Raw genomic sequence first — 16719 nt, 5'->3', positions numbered from 1 at the left:
TTTTTAAGGAACCAAAAGTCCTGATGAGGCTAAGCACAGAAATGATCATCAAAGTTGCTCGACCAGTTGAAAAACATATTGATCAAAGATCAATACACCGCAAGACTTTGCATAATCCCTTTCCCCAAATGTGAAGTGGGCTGTTGCTTCTGTTTGCCAACTGTAATTCCCACAGTGTACATTATGTTGCATTTCTGGTAACAAAAAAATATAACAGCAACCTAATAGCAGTCCTAATTGACAATCACGGTAGACAGATCACCAAATGACTGTAAGCTTACAAAATATCTTTAATGATCTGAAATGCAATAGCAAAATATTGACTATTTATCCACATAATGGAAAGATGACCAGATCGCATCATGGTTGCTCACAAAAAGGCTACAATGAAGTGGACACACATACAAAAATAAAGTCCAAAAGTGCAAATGTTATTGAGAAAAAAATTAATGACTGCTTTTTATGGAATTACCTATGACACAGCGAGTATTAACGGAGCATTGCCGAGATGGACAAGCACCACAGTGACTTTGAACAGTCTATTATTAAACCAACATTGTATCTGTAGTTTTATCACACGCACCCTTCCGCATGAACAGATGCTGTCACAGCTGTAAGTGGAAACTTAGTTGTTGCAAAATATGTGCATTTTCAAAATGAAAAAGAGGAAGAGGAAGTTGTTTTACTCATTTTTTCCCTTTTGTTGGGCCACTTAAGTATCTAAAGGCAGCAGGAGGGGGACGTTATGGTAAAAATATCCAAGCGGTGACACCACTGCCAGGAAAGTGAAATAATTACAAACACGTTTCATAAACAAGATGACACTATGTACTGAGACTTGGTGAGCGAGTCCGAAAGCACCTGATACATACTACAACTCTAGGTTAGTTGCGACTTAGCCAAATGTGGAAAATAATTATTATTTATCATTACTGTATGACATACACTAAATACTAAGGAAACCTAAAGCAAGATAGTCATCTGTGGGTGAATTAGGAGACCGTATGTGCGATGTACGATAAAGCCCATTTTCATTGAAGTGTATTTAATAGACAGAGATCAGCCATCACACAACTTCTTGCACTGGTGTGAATTCAATATAATACCTACTTGTGGAATTGACAAGTGAAGAGTGTTCCTTACAGCCTCTTTGCAAGCGTTCACGTCACAATGAAAGTTGCTTTGCCTGTTATAGTCTTGCATAAATTACATGGCTGGTGTCATTCGTGTTTTCGGGTATTGAGAAAACAAGCCGGTCACATGGGAAGAATTTGTAAGCATCTCCGGAGAGCTTGAGACACTTGGGGATTGACATTCTCTGATGTCATAAGCGGTACTGCTCATAGTGATTAGGGGAATGTTTGCATGGCTTGTGAGGAATGCTTTTAAGAAGCTTTATGCTTGCTTTCTTGCTTGGTTGCTTATTTATTTATTTATTTATTTATTTATTTATTTATTTATTTATTTATTTATTTATTTATTTATTTATTGGGCATTCTGTCTGGCCAAGAGTCGGTCTTGGCATTTACATGTTGGACAGTTTCCACTTGATGAAGTTTTTTATTTTGAAAATAAATTTCAAGACATAAGAGATTGTACGATATTAGTTTTTGAATCCCCAATTCTGAGTAAAATCTTGGGTCATTACTGTATTGTGAGTCGGGTTTTTTTTCTAATGAGAGATTGCTCATGTCCACTCCAGTCAGCTGGAGGCCTCTGGAGCTCTCACTGTGATCTTGACCTTTTTTGCTTTGGCCATGACTGTGAGGAAAATAGAAGAGCATTTAAAAATCTGTATGAACGATAAACTTACTTACAAATTTGAACTGATGCTTACAGTCTGTGTCTGAGTCTTGGTCCATTTCTGTATCTGCAAATAATTTCTTCCTCTTGTAGCTATGGTTGGTCTCCTGTTCTGATATGTTGTCCTCTCCTTCCTCCTCCTCCTCTTCCTCCACCTCTTCTTCATCTTGTTTCTCCTCTTCCTCCTCTTCCACTACCTCCTCCTCCACCTGTTCCTCTGAGCCTCCTGGCTCGACTTTTGATGGTGGTGACTGTGATGAGGCAGAAGAATTTTACAGTCGTTACAAAATCTGTTGGTGAACATGTTCCTAGTCAAAACAAGGTAAACAACAAAACAAAGTGCCTTTTGTTGCTGTTTTTTCAATGTTTGTGCATTCATTTTCAGTAGGCTACACAATACAAGAGACACAATGATGGGAGAAAGCTCAGAATTTTGGAATTGTCTCAACTCTGCCATTCATGCTCATGATGACCACACGAACATGCCAGAAAATCGTGCAATGGTTAGGAGTGGACAATCGATCCTTGTTCCCACTCACACATGGCCCTTAATAAGACTTGAAATCCACTACAAAACAAACATGTACTTGGAAAAATTTTAAAAGTCTTGAGTTCCCTCATATGTAGCTGGTGCCCCTCAACTTCTTTTCATATAAAAAATGACCCATGTCAGCATCTTACCTTGCCATTTGTTGATAGGGAGTCTTGTGTTTGAGTGGAATTCATACTCTCCAGCACCACTACTGTTACAGAAAACAAGACAGAACTGCGTTAGAGACCTTCACATGGATTCTGACACACTTTTTGTCATATTACCTGGCCGTAATAATATTGTGAGGGCAGGGACCTTCTTTCCATTGCTTGGCTCTGTCTTTCCAGTGGCCTCTTTTTTCTGCTCCACATTTTCTTTTTCCACCTGCTGGGTAAGACCAATACATGACTGACCAGATGATCTCCACGTGTTCTCTCCTGCACTCTTGTCATCGTTCACTGACTGGTGAAGGTACCTCGTGTTTTTTTCGCGTAGCTTCTTCTTGATGTGTGACCATGGGCAAGGATGGCGCCAAAGATTGAGAAGTGGGAGGTGATGCGGGTTGATCATGAATGGGAATATTCTGCATCAATTCCTTGTCAATTCTCTTGTTTACACCCTCACCCTCTTGTGGGGACAAAAGCGGTTCATGTTTCGTTGTTTGGCCAGGTTTTGACTTTCCTCTGTCCGACAGATCTAGAGGACTCTCGCAGAGGTCTTGGAAGCCGTCCCCCAAAACTCTTTTGGTGCTGGATGTTTGTATATCCTTCTTCTCCTGAGACTTACCCGGAATCTCTGTGTGCTCTGATTGATTCTTCAACCTAAATACCACAGTTGGTTCATTTATGGGGCCTTGAAAGCCACTATGCTTGTGCCACTGAGACCCATAAACATGATCTTGATTGCTGGAAACGCTGATGTGCTGGCTACTTTGGACCAAGCATGGAAATCGAGGAAGATTTGTTTTGGGATAGGGGTGCCTCACCAGGTTTATGCCTGAAGCGGCCATTGAAGCCCAGGCAGAAGATTCCGGTAGAGCCCAAGGGAAGGCAACAGGGTTGTTTTTGATTGGTTGAGGACGACAGGGGACGGGGGCTTTGATTGTATGTCTGGTTGGATTCACATCAGCATTGAGAGAGGACGAGGACATCCTCAGAGGAACAGCTTGACAGGAGACTGGGAGTGGCTGTTCCAGGGCTCCCACAATGAGAGATCTAAGGCAAGATATCACCCGTGAGAGGAATGTCCAAGCTTAATTAATACAGTTGATATTATTACGGCATATACAAGAAATACAGGAGGAGCAGTGTGGTTTTTGCTCAGGTTGTGTGGAACAGTACTCTTCTCTCAGCAGGCTCTGAAGGGCGCATAAGAGTTTGCCCCACCAGTTTACATGCATTTTGTGGACTTGGACCATGTTCCTCAAGTAGTACGTAGTAACTTCTGCTGTGAATCAGTAAGATTGAATTCAAAGTCAAAGTCAAAGTCAGATATGATTACCTTCTCTCAGTATGTGACACATTGTTTTCTGTATTCCAGGATGGTGAGGTGTAAATTGGAGTAGCCTGAAGGAAAGAGAAAGATAAATAGTTAATTCTTTTTTTGCATCCAGTGAGTTTAATTTTATTTGGGGTATTTATTGTATTTCCTGCTGACTTTCTGTAAAGCACATAGAAAAGCAGAATGCTCTGGCGGTCAAGTTGACCAAATGATCTCTGTCTGCTCTGTATAAAATAAGTCAGAAAGAAAAGAAAAGGAAAATAAGCGACATAGGCAACGCGGGAAAATGAACTGTGATTAGTCTTGTGTTGCTGTAATCTTTCTCAATCCAAATAATCGCCATCATCACACTTTAGGGAATCCCCCCCTTTGCAGGACTAAGAAGGGGATGATCCATTTGATGTGGGGGGGGATCTACAGCCGCCAAGCCCCCATTTAATAAATGCAAGTAATAACATTTACATAGCATCCTAGAGAGAGATGTGTGTAGAATTACTATACAAAGAGTGCAAAAATGAAACTTACATAGTGGCTCTTGCTTATTCCTTGCAGTTGTCTGAGCTCTTCGCGAGGTTCTGTGAGGTCAAGAAACCAGAAAGAAAAAAGAAGCCAATAATTTACATGAAAAAAAAAAACCCTTCCCTTACTCCTGTGTCATTTTCAATCTCACCGTCAGCCATTTGGTTTGTGTCTGTTTTCACTGCAACATTGCCATCTATTGGCTGGTCGGAGGTGGCCCTGCCAGTTGTCATGGAGATAGGTCCAGATAAAGGGGAAAGGTCAGGAGAGATGTCAGGTTTGACCTCCACAGGTGTGCGGCTGTATGATGAGGGGTCATTGTTGAATCTGTTGCTTGCACCTTAAATGAGCTCTATCCTTGTCATCATCTACTTACTTTAGTGCTTCTCTTAGATGATCAATCTCGTCTCGTAGTCTCCTGTTTTCCCTTTTTAGATTATTGTTCTCTCCGGCTATGACACAGAGGGAATGCATGGAAACTGTAGAGGGAACCCTGGAGCCAATACAAGGCTAAATGCTTCCCCCTTATACGCATATCTTTTTCATATGACACGAAGGACTCTAGAATTTAAAGACGTTAACAAGTAAAAAAGTTGATGGCATGGTCATCATGAATGAGAAAGACTACCTAGCAGTGTGATGTGCTGGATGGTCTGCATCTGAGACATTTCAAACTCCCGCTGTCTTCTTTTAGCCACCTCTTGAGTGACAGTACATCTGTCACACAGGCCTGCCCTCAGCCTGCATGTTGCACCACACATTGAGAAAATAAAACCAAAATAAAATGTAATCTGCTGCTTGTACACTCACTTTCAAACCTCTTTTCAAAAATGAATAAAAGGTGTGCACCTGTTTTCAAGTGTCTTGATGTTTTCAGTGAGTAATCGCTGGTGCTCCTTCATTTGCTGGTTCTTGGTGAACAGCTCCTCCATTCGCTTTGTATCACTGAAAACACACGCAGGCATACACACGTAATATGTATAGGAAACATTTAAATAGTTGAATTAACCTAACATGCATCTTTATGGAACGTAAGAGGAACCACCGAACCGCGAGGCAAGTGTGTCAAACGCTAGATTGCTAATTACTCATGTGTATGCATGAATGAAAAAGAAAGAATATACAATTTGCCCAAAGCTTTATCTAGTATAGGTATAAAAAACATGGACTGATATGGGAATTGTAACCTTTCTTCCTTAACCATCCCTTTATGTTTTCCTTGTCATTGGAACGCGGTTTGATGACTCAATACGCGTTCTGTCTCTCTCTGTTGGTCATTGCTTTAAAATTTCTTGTCTGGGTTGCACCCGTTAGGTGAATTTTGTTGCTCTGTACTTGGGCATGTGAAATGACCATAAATTCAATTTCATTCAATTCCTTATAAGAATGTCTACATGCAGCTATCTTATCTAATTCCACTACAATACAATCCGTTCACAACTTGTAAAAAAAAAAGGATAAAACAAATCTTTTTTGGATCGTGTACTGAACATGTTCAAACATGAACTACTTTAAGTGTTTAACATGACAAGATGTAACAGGTGGAGTGCACAGCTTAGCCGTTGTGGCCCAACTCATCGACTGCTCATGTTGAATCTCATAAATCTTGGAAACAAGATTTTGTCTGCAGATTATTCAAATGTGAGTTTGAAGCCTTCACTCACCAGCCCTTCTTGTTGGACAGTTCTTGCACTTTCATCTGCCAAGCTGAGAAGTGAAGCAGCACAATAACTTGTGTGGTATTTGAAACAATTGTGCATTTTTGTAATCAATAAAACAATCCATTATTATTATTTCCTCTTACCCTCAAGCTCTCGCTCATGGACCTCCCTGAGTTTAAGAAGCAGCTCGTTGAAGCTCTCCATCGTTCTCACATCAAATTACGAGTGTCAGTCTGGAGGCAGGATTATAATTTTGAAAGGCGTTAGAGATATAAAGCATAAAACGACATGGTGGGACTGACCTATAGAGTCATGTATTTTTCTGCTCAGGCCTCACTATTGTTGATGAAAACCTAGAAAAAAAAACAGAAAAACAGAAGCAGGGTGTTATTAGGCCATTATACATACCTATCAACCCTGCTACTATCCATCCATCCATCTATCTATCCATCCATCCATCCATCCACCCATCCATCCTCAAAACAGCTGATCATGTAAAAGCATCGGTGTCAAACTCAAGGCCCGGGGGCCAGATACGGGCCACCACTACACACTGAACTGGTTGCCAGCCAATCGCAGGGCACATTTAGAGATGAACAACCAGCCACATCCACATGCACACCGTCACTGAGTGGTGAGTGTACCCCTACACCATCAGTGACTCACTCTTTCTGCACTACCTCCCTATTGAAAGATGAATGACCTTTTGAGGTACTACAAACCAACACCATTAATAAGCAACAGGATAAGCAGTAGAAAATGAAAGGAATTCATCAATTGAATATTTCTTACAATTTCTAACTCTAGCATGTGCTGTAATATTAAATACCAAAACTTTACGCCCAAGGACCTTGTGTGTACTGCACCACATTTTGGCTGTCAAATTCAGTTCTCATATTAACGATTAACAAAACTGGCTAGACCGGTCTTGCCAGACCTCAGGAAGCAAATGTGAACTTTGTGTATCAAGTGCACAAAACTTAACCCGCTCCTCAATGTGCATGTGTCAGCAGAGTGTGTGTGAGGGATCATTTACTGAATGTCTTCATGTGGGAATAAATTTACCAAACTGGCACACCAAAGGCGGGATGGATGGGAGAATATGACAGCATCTGATGCCATTGCTGTGTTTTACATTTGACTTGTAGCTTTCAGTGAAGTCTAACTCAAGTTGCATAATGAAACACTGTATGGAAGATGGCAGTGCCCGCAGCTGAGGTGCTAGTTGATTTTGCCTACTCTCCTTTGATGCCCTTGAACAAGACACCAATGACCGAGTTGCTTGGGGCTTTCTTTTTGGGGAGCCCCCGTCTTGGTTCCTCGTTAATGTGACTTTTGCAAGATCCTAAAGTCATGTTCAATCTAACAAGGTGTTTTGACCTTTGCGAATGCAAGACAATTAGGAATGTGATTACAAAATGGTACTGCATAAATCAAATGACAGTAAGGGCAAGTGCAACGACATCTTTACAAAAGTGAAAAAGTTATTTATGTTTGTTTATACTTACTACACAATACAATTTTATTTACATTTATATATATATTTATATCGTTTTGTTGAAGGCTAGGAAGGATTGTGAATCTTTTTGAGTTTTTTATTTATTTATCATGTTGATTTTATATTATCGTAGGATTCAGAGGTTCAGTGAAGCCCGGAGGTCCAAGCAAATATGGTGCATCAGCATAAACTGTTATACTGGACAAAGCAGCCAACAGAACTGAAGTTAGCCCCAAGTGGAACTGCTTTTAATTCTGGGTGTAAAACAATCAGATAAGCTTAATCAGCATTGCATGACAGCCTTTAGTAGTGGTTTGGGTGAAAGCACGTAAATTGCTTAACAAAATGAAATAAAACACAGGAAGCTTCTATTTTAAGTTTTAGCTTTCACAGTCATGCTTTGTGTTGAAATATGTAATCAGCTAACTCGGACGCTTTGAATGATCATTTCAGAACCTTATTATTTATACCATTCCCTTATTTTTGACCCCAATTTAATTACAAAATGATTTTGACACCAGCTGGATCATTGTTAGATGAATTAATGTCGTTTTTACGAGGTACGTGTAATGCTTCTAATCAGGACAAACAGCCTTTTTCAGACCTGATAAAAAGGGGGAAAACGTATTAAGTACCTGGGATTCAGTATAGACTCTATAATTTTGTCTCTGGGATTGAATGAGTTTAAGTTTAAATGCAAGCTAGTAATATTGGCTTTCATTTAGATAAAAGAGCTTCACACTCCCTCCTCAACAAGTCAGGATATGTCAGGCAAAAGCCCATCTCAGTGGTGCAAGAGAAGACCTGTCTGTCCTTCTGATGACAAACACATATGCAAACACACACACTCCCACACAAACACATATTAACACATACACAGGCAAGCACAAGCAAAAGTACATATCCCATCCTTACCATGGCTTTTAAAAGTTTTGATATTCTGACCTCATTCACCACTGATGCATGCTGGGGTAGGGGGAATAAAAGCCACAATGTAATATGACTTCCCCTGTTGTGAAATCAGTGACCACCCAGTATCGATAACATTAGAAAAGCACCAATACCAGTGCCGATACTACTTCCCATGCGCACACACGAGCAGCTAATGAGCATGCATGCTGGCGTCTATTGAGGCCATAAACATTTCCTGTCCTCATACCACCGCAGCAGATATCACCACCAATGCTACACACCGGCCGACGCAAAGTGTGACCTTAAAGGCAACACCTCAGCATCCAACAACTCACCTAAGAAAGTGGGGTGACTCTGTCGGATCCCCCTGTTTTTTCCCCGTATGCTCCAGAGATGGACTGAGTGATACGGACACATAGAGAAAAGTGTTGCAAGTGAGATTGTCTTACACCCTCCCATCCTTCATCTCCCCACCCCAGGAAACCGGTCCGAGCAGTTGTTCCCTTGAGGAACACAAACACTGAAGCCTGGGCAAGTTCTCCCTTGATATTCCAGTTCTGCTGAAATCTCATATAACCAGTCAAACCGGTCCCATACAGCCCTGTGGTGATAGAGGAACAGCACCAATTGAGTAACTGACGGAGCTCAATGCACATCCCTATTCTTGTATGATATACTGAATATGTTAGTTGATATTCATTTTAAAAGTCAGATTTTAAACATTATTCTCCAATACAATAAAATAAGAAAGTAATCTTTTGCATGACAGCACAAATTAGAGGAGACAATGTTCAAAGATTTCATGATTCCCTAAAAGATAGTAATGAAGTAATGAAGAACTAGCTCTCAATATCATAAAGATTGGTGGCACTTGCTCTAAATTTTCCATAGGTATGAATGGTTGCTTTTAATCTCTTGGTTTCCTCACAACTAGTTAACCCACTTGTTGCCCAAGGTCAGCCACATTAGGCCTCTGTGACCCTACCAAACGCTATAGAATATAATTGGATGGTTTGATTAATTAATAGGTTCCGTATTCATTCAGTGAGTGTTCCGTTTTGCTTAATGCAGTTAGAATAAAATGCCAGCAGATGTCAGTGCCGCCAATTGAAACGTTTTCTTGAACAAGTGGCCTTTCTGTGAGGAAATTGATCAGGCAACGCTTTCACTTATTGTAATTTTCTCTTTCGTTCACTAGAGGTCCCAACTACCTTGCAAAAATAGATGTCGGTGGCGGAACTGATGAATCCTCAATTTAAAGTTGAAACCTTTTACTTTTGTTTGGTTGGTAATCTGGTTTGGAGGTGGGGGTGGTTCCTAGCAGCGAGTTTGGCATGTGCAGAGTGACGCCAGGATGAAAGGTCAACACTGCAATTGATCACCAAACTGTAATTCTTTCCATCTCCCAACCTAGGAAAGAGGATTTCATTGAAAAACACTTTAGAACATACAAAGGGCAAGATCAGCATGCAGATTTTCAGCAACAGACTGCTGAGACATTCTCATGGGACAGTCTTCGCTTTTAATTTGCCCTCCAGGTACTCATTAGATAATGTGAAAAATTGCAGCTGCTGAAACGCAATGAAAACTAAAGGAGCATGAGTAAACATAACGCTGCAAGTATACAATCCTATCAGTACTACACATGTGTGTTTTACAGGGCGAGCCTGTCTCAAGAGCTGTGGTGGCATACTGTGACACAGACTAGGCTATGAGAGCGTCATTGTGCAACATGTATTGTGCATGATTGCAAGCGTGTGATAATTATTGCCAATTTAAATATTTGAGCTGGTACACGTTGCAGAATTTGTTCCAGTAATGACAAGTTTATTTGTTTCTACTGGTTTGTATAGTGTTTAAACAGGAAGAGGATACAGTACATATTGGAGTTTTATCATCACTTTGAATGACAGATTTGACTCTTGAGCTCTTAACTGCCTCCTAGTGGTAGTGTACACGCCACAATAAAAATTAGTTACAAGAGTTACACTTTCACATTATGCTTTTGTCATTAACAATTTTCTATTTTACTTCTAGCAGTGGACAAGTTTACACTTTCTCAATTATTTCTTATGGGAAGATTTGTCTCCTAAAACGAATGTCGAAGATCGAGTGACATCTTGGAAAGTATTCTGTTTGACCTCAGAGGTTGTCATTTAGTTATGTGTACTGAACATAGTTTTCCATTATTTTAAAGAATTATTCAAAGTAATTAACCCAAGTAAAATGTTCTAAATTTGCACGTTAGCAGACTCCATTGTACTTGGATACAAATTGTTATCAGGTTGTGAAAGTCTAACCAATGTACTTTACATAACAGAACATAAACTTCGGGTCTTAAGTCTGGTGCACGATTTAGATGACAGTTCATTTGATAAACCATGTAGAAAAAGAGATGTAAAGATCATTAAGAGCAATGGCCTCACACAAATGTTCTCTAAGTTATAACACACGTGGGCTAAAGGAATTTGAACTTGTCCACTTGTTATGATGTTCATGCAGCCTCTCTTTGTCCCCCTCCTCTCCTGAGCCTCTTATTTATGATCATTACCTTGACCTGCTGCAGCCCGCACATGCTTGTAAATCGCCAGCGTCTTTCCCTCTCACTCACATGCTTACATAAGCAACATTTAACACATCTATTGGGCAGGCTGCACGCCTGAGTGAAGGCTGTCATCCGAAAAATATTATCATTTGGTTTGCTCAGTCTATGAAAGAACATTTTACTCACCTCTAAGAGTAATACTTGAGAAAGTATTTCCTGTTGTCTGAAACATTACCTGGCTGATGATGACTTTCCCACAGAAGGATACAGTGCAAATCTACTTTCAGATTAACTAATAAAATATTTTTATGTAGAAATATTGGTTGATCTTGGATGGGCAGTAGAGTACACCCTAGAATGACTCCCATTTAAATCATAGAGTCATTCACGCGTGCATTCAAATGTTTACACAAAGCACCATAAAATGCATAAGGTAGGTGTTGTAGAGACAAGTTGAAAACAGATAAGTGTGAAGCTTGCTCAGAATTTATATATTCAACCTGCATCCTGGCACAATAGCAGCCTTGTTTGCCCCCCCCCCCGGTATTAAAGCTTAAATCACTGAGGTGCTCATTCAGAATGGCTGCATCATATATCACACAAAAAGGTGGAAGGAGGATAATTGCGTAAGGGCACACCAAAAATCCACCACTCAAAACTGACTTACTTTAATGAGAACTAATATCTGCTAGCCTACATGTACATGTTTATGTATAATTCTGACTTTTATAGGGAAAGGTGATACAATGGCGATTGCATGGCAGGCAATGACACACATACACACAGCAGTACTGTAGATAAGGCATCAAAGAGTCAAGCAGATTTACAAGACATCATGGAGGGCCTTTAAAAATTACTGCTGCGTAAATGTTTATGCAGCTCTAACCATGTCAGGCACTAAGGGGAGGAGAGCATGGTTGTGCTGTGAACAACCAGACACTTTGCAAATTAACAGCCTGGAATCAGACGTTTGCATTTCTGCTCAGGAGGAATGATCACGGCTTTAAATCTCTTCTGCTTAGAGAGGTTCTGGAGGATCTGACACGAGTATCCTATGGAGGGTTCCGAGAAGTGGCAAGCAATAATGGAGCAGAGAGCCATTACCTATGGCAAAACCAGCACGTGCGATTCCATTGTTGCTATAACACAGCACTACGTCTCGAGTATGTGTACATCTAATGACACCTTACACATTAAGACTTGACAGCTACAGCGCAAATCAACGAAATACATCTTCCTTGAGTGTAAATGACCCACTACCCCCCAACCAGCTTTAGTTCCAGTCGGAGGCCTCATCATATAGAGGTGCAAATACTGAAAGCATAATGATCAATCTCCAGTATACATTAAATGCTGGCAATTCATATGCATTTTTCTTTCTTTTTTTGGGTGGTCTGCACGCCTCCAATATAACATATTTTGTCAATCTGTGCTGTATCGCTTAGCATGTGTTGACATATTACAACGATGTCCAGCTCACATTAACATATATATATATATATATATATATATATAATTAAAATCATTTACCTAAAGACACAATGGCAGATATATTTAGATCTGAGGATATGTAATCTAATGTGGTTACACTTACACTTTCATGATCCACTGAGACGTCAGGATTGGCAAGTGAGGCAGTGCCACCCCCTGCTGTGCCTTCCCCTGCTAGTCAAGAGTAAAAAAAAAAAAAAAAAATTAGGATTACAGTTATATGCCTCCAGTTACCACGCACAGACTAATTGCTGACCCAGGCAGTTGGCGCGAGCATTCACACACAGCAAGGCACTCACACAAGAGACGGTGCTGTTTGTCATTTTATCGTCAATAAAAATGTTTTATATTGCACATGCTGACATTCAACAGTGTGTCTAATATATTGTATTTAATGAATGCATTTTATATATGTACTCACTCTTACAGGTAGATAAGCCATGCCAAAGTGCACACTGGAGTCAAGAAAGTGCATTGCCAGCATGTGCCATTGGTGCAATGCAAAGATGAGGCCCATAAAGCCTTGTGTAGATGTGTCGAGCAAGTTGCCATCTTGAATTGAGAGTCCACTCCCCTAGCTTCCATTTTCCTGTATTGAGGCCAGCAAAACAAAGAACAACAATTGACTTTACCTTGTATCGTATCCTTATTCATCCTTATAAGCTTTTCATATTAAAAAATGAATTGTAACCTCATTCTTAACATAGCCGACATTTAAAATGGAGTACAAGTTAATCTTCTATTTGTGGGTTCATATTTTTGTATCTGTAAATTGCTGGTAGTGAAGCCCGACTGGTGTGCAGGCAGCATGGGATCGATCCTGCTTTGTGGCGGTGTACCTGCGGCTGTGATTGTGTGCCCTACTGGCTGGCGACCAGTTCAAGGTGTAGTCTCCCTTTGGCCCAATGTCAGGTGGAATAGGCTCCAGCACTCCCCGCGACATTGAACAGATTAAGCAATGTTGAAGATGGATAGATGAATGGATTTTTTTCTCTGACTCTAGAGTAGTGCCTCACCAGTCATAAATCTCACAGTGCGTGTTGAGGTGTAGTGACTCTAAAAAAAGAAGAAAGTCAACTTCACTCCAGTTTTTGTGTGCTCAGCTGAATGTGAGCATTGAAGATTTATAGATGGACAATGCTGATTTGAAGATTCCCACATCCAGCGCATTTAAACCCCGACTGGTGATAATATCAAACACATTTGCCATCTGCGACTATCACGCATTCTCACTAAGAGAAGCAATGCCCTACATTTAAACCTGGTCAGATAGTTTTATAATCCTGCACTGAACATGGCATCAAAGAACCCGACACTGTAGCATGGTAGGAAAATTGCATCCATAGGGCTATTGAAATCTTTGGGGATAGTATCAGAGGACCAAAATCCCAACGGCAGCAAGCAAGCTGCATAATTTTTAGTGCAAACAAAATGCTAGTGAGAAGGTTCCTATCATTGCATTACCTCTGGTAAAGTCCAAATTTTTCAAGCGTTATCAGCCTTGGCCGATTCCTGTCACTTTTTGAGGCATGCATGCACATAGTCCAGACACGCAGTCACCTTTTCAATTGATTTGTTTGTTTATCAGCAGTTTACAATCATGAAAAAATTGCCGACGTTGTTGTGCGACTCTTACTGGCTTCCTGCCTATACCGGCCTGTTTCCTGTGTGCTTCCGCCACCAGGACGTCTGTGGACTTCCTGCTTCGGATTACAGTAATGTGCGACTGCTGATAAAAGCAATGTGGCACTCTAATGCGTCACTCTATTGCTGTTTTTTTAGTTTTTTTTTTTTTCTACTCGTGCGTCACCGTATGAGTTTTTTTTGGACGCTTTCAGTGAGAACATCATATGAAATGGATGACTAGTGAGCCTATCCAATGTCTGCATCCATCTTCATTCCACGTAATAGAGATGGACAGATGGCCTCTGAGAGATGGCGTATGTAACTCCACAACACATGCGGCTTTCTAGCAGACCAGACTGATGGACTGAAGACAGGCTGAGTGAGGTGGCTAACAAATGGCTCTCTGATGGTCAATATTAGGCACTTCTTATGAAGTTCCCTGCACCCCCATCAGGGTCTACTCTGCGTGGAAAGACAGATTGGCTGGCCTTAGATGGGGTGAATGTGCTCAAGTCAAGGGAGGGGAGAAACCCTGATTTAAACACTGAAACGTTTCTAGGCCATGGCCTTCGGGTGACATACTATTGAACCGAACAGAGTTATTACCGAAGGCAAAACTGTTGTATTAAAAGTCACCTTTGTTTGTTGAACTTCTGGTCTTTCGCTTGTTATAATGATTGTTGTAAAATATAACATCACCCAAAAGATGCTACAGTGGAGACATGACAGGCTGGCGCCTGCGCTCTTGTCTTAAAAGGGCCTAACTTCATTTTCATGTGAGCGAAAGTCGAGTCTACTGTGTTACAGCCCGCCCTCTTTGGGGGGAGCACAGAGTTGCCTCACCCCTGAATCATTTGACAATTTGGTAACAGAAAAGTAGTCTGTTGTCAGCGTAATGGCTGCATCGTCATTTCCGTGCTGGTGTAATGGTCTTGTTCAGCGTGTTTGTGAATTTAGGCAACACGCTGCATCTGGAAAATCGGTTACAAAAAGTAGACTATGTTTTAGACTCGCAAAAAGCAGGTCTAACTTCTGGCACAGATAGTGTAACATAGTTTTATCGTCTTTGAGCAAGGCATAGGCGCACATATTCGCAGACGTCATGGTATTTCATTCACTAATGTGACAATTCCTCCGAGACATAATAGAAAAAAATTCATTGAATAAATTATAATCATTTTCGTCGGGTTGAACTAAATTCATCCCACAAAGGCGCAAATGGTCCCTTATGAACAATTGATATATGAAAATAAATCCCTGGTTGTAGGCTTAGATATACACAAAAAGTAACATCATGGTATAGAATTTGCACATCGTGGTACACTCGCTTATTTTAGGAACCCGCTCATCCTATTACGGCCTCATTGACTTTCTTTAAAGCCATTTGTCCTGAGAGCAACCAATGAGCAATGATGTCTAAGCTAAACCAATCAAACAGCATGAGAGAGTGACACAAGGAGAGATTCTGGGAATTTCAGGCCTGTTTAGAGTCTCCTGCCGCTCTGACAGAAAGCAGAACCCTCGATGGGAGAAAAAAAGCAATTAGGCAATTACAGCACAGAGTCCTATAAGAATCCCACATCACCCTATTTTCATAGACTCTCTGTGGGCCGATAACGGACAGCCACCGCAATAGTTGCGGTCCAGCAGACAAATGAGCACTGTAAGGACTTGAGGATGGAAAGTGACGAGCAATCTCACTAAAAGCAGGATTTAAGAAGCTGGAAGAAAGGCAGGAAGAGGGAGGGAGAAAGCTATAGATCAAGGAAAGGCTCAATGAAATGCACACATTTTACTTTGAAAGACAATCTCCAGCAATTTCACTGTACCTGTGCTAACACTGTGCAAATGCACAACAATCAAAACAAGTTCCTTCTTTTCGGCGTGAGCAATACAAATAAGATTCAGGCAAATTCAGGTGTCGAATGTTTACATAAGCGTACAATTTTGAGCTGTCCATAATTACAATTGTTTCAATTTAGCACAAAAAGATGGTGTTCCTCCCATTCATTTGAGTTGGTGGATTGCCACAATTGGTACCCCAGCTTGAGTGGTACCTTTCTAGATTGTATTCCACAATAAAGTAAATAAACTTTCAAAAAATACAGTTTATGGACTAAAGAGGTACTTTTTAATTGGCTCACAGTTGTAGTCACATGTTCCTGCGGAATGATGCTGAATCAAAGAATCTGTGAGGCAGGAGATGCACTGCGCAGAATCCATTTTTCTATTTAGTAGGGAGCAAACTTGGGTGGTCCACAAGCAGTTCCTTCTTCCCTATTATTTTTCTTTTCTTCTGTATTATTTCCTCCCTTCACTCCCACATGTCTATCCAGCTAGTGCATTGTCAAGCATGTCTATGCAAACATTTCGGTGCAGCAGCACAACTCAGATAGAAGCCATAAACACCTTCCTTCCAAATTCCTTCATTCAATTTCTTTGGTCCTCTCCTCCGCATCCCATCATTTGACTGTGTTTCAAAGGCAAACTTTCTCCCTCTTTACTGAGAAATATGAGGTCCGCAAAGAACATCTCCAATGTAATAAACAATTGTCAAGCAAGAGGGAAAGCAGAGCAAGAGCATTGGCCACTTTAAAAGCACATCAAAGGCTCGGAGCGACACACACACACA

At 40.8% G+C, this 16719-nt stretch overlaps 1 protein-coding gene and 1 long non-coding RNA gene across 7 annotated transcripts; both read right to left on the bottom strand.

Moving 5' to 3' along the window:
- Positions 1 to 272: 272 nt before the first annotated feature.
- On the bottom strand, positions 273 to 8909 carry rbbp8nl (RBBP8 N-terminal like). Of its 5 annotated transcripts, none has more exons than XM_088362026.1 (15): positions 8761 to 8909; positions 6318 to 6368; positions 6159 to 6248; positions 6019 to 6061; positions 5204 to 5299; positions 4983 to 5095; positions 4731 to 4806; positions 4506 to 4654; positions 4361 to 4410; positions 3836 to 3900; positions 2811 to 3549; positions 2620 to 2719; positions 2485 to 2543; positions 1838 to 2054; positions 273 to 1761 (listed from the first exon to the last, which is right to left on the bottom strand). In XM_088362026.1, exons 3-15 carry the CDS (start codon positions 6217 to 6219, stop codon positions 1703 to 1705), a joined length of 1827 nt encoding a protein of 608 aa, XP_088218152.1. In that variant the 5' UTR covers positions 6220 to 6248; positions 6318 to 6368; positions 8761 to 8909; the 3' UTR covers positions 273 to 1702. The 5 variants fall into 5 exon arrangements, with proteins under 5 accessions (XP_088218152.1, XP_088218120.1, XP_088218145.1 ...); XM_088361994.1 differs by having other exon boundaries at positions 2485 to 2546; positions 2620 to 2722; positions 8761 to 8908; XM_088362019.1 differs by having other exon boundaries at positions 2620 to 2722; positions 8761 to 8908.
- A 62-nt stretch (positions 8910 to 8971) lies between these two features.
- Positions 8972 to 16719, bottom strand: LOC148402555 (uncharacterized). Of its 2 annotated transcripts, XR_015854391.1 has the most exons (6): positions 16232 to 16719; positions 13301 to 13517; positions 12883 to 13050; positions 12565 to 12635; positions 9637 to 9835; positions 8972 to 9026 (listed from the first exon to the last, which is right to left on the bottom strand). It is a non-coding gene; the product is annotated as an uncharacterized LOC148402555 (long non-coding RNA). The 2 variants fall into 2 exon arrangements; XR_015854390.1 differs by lacking the exons at positions 8972 to 9026; positions 9637 to 9835; positions 12565 to 12635 and having other exon boundaries at positions 12673 to 13050.

The sequence above is a fragment of the Syngnathus floridae genome, chromosome 2, assembly GCF_059516105.1.
Source record: "Syngnathus floridae isolate MCC-2025c chromosome 2, RoL_Sflo_1.0, whole genome shotgun sequence".
In the NCBI taxonomy this organism is placed as follows: domain Eukaryota; kingdom Metazoa; phylum Chordata; class Actinopteri; order Syngnathiformes; family Syngnathidae; genus Syngnathus; species Syngnathus floridae.
The sequence above is the reverse complement of the archived record's forward strand: the minus strand, read 5'-3'. Positions and strand labels throughout refer to the sequence as shown.

What these genes read in the sequence shown, in the direction of transcription:
- rbbp8nl (XM_088361994.1), bottom strand. Translation starts at nt 6,219, where the DNA reads ATGGAGAGCTTCAACGAGCTGCTTCTTAAACTCAGGGAGGTCCATGAG. An exon ending in ATCAAGACACTTGAAAACAG is followed by an intron (nt 5,096 to 5,203) that starts GTGCACACCTTT and finishes TGCAACATGCAG; the next exon opens with GCTGAGGGCAGGCCTGTGTG. An exon ending in GTGTCACATACTGAGAGAAG is followed by an intron (nt 3,550 to 3,835) that starts GTAATCATATCT and finishes ATCTTGCCTTAG; the next exon opens with ATCTCTCATTGTGGGAGCCC.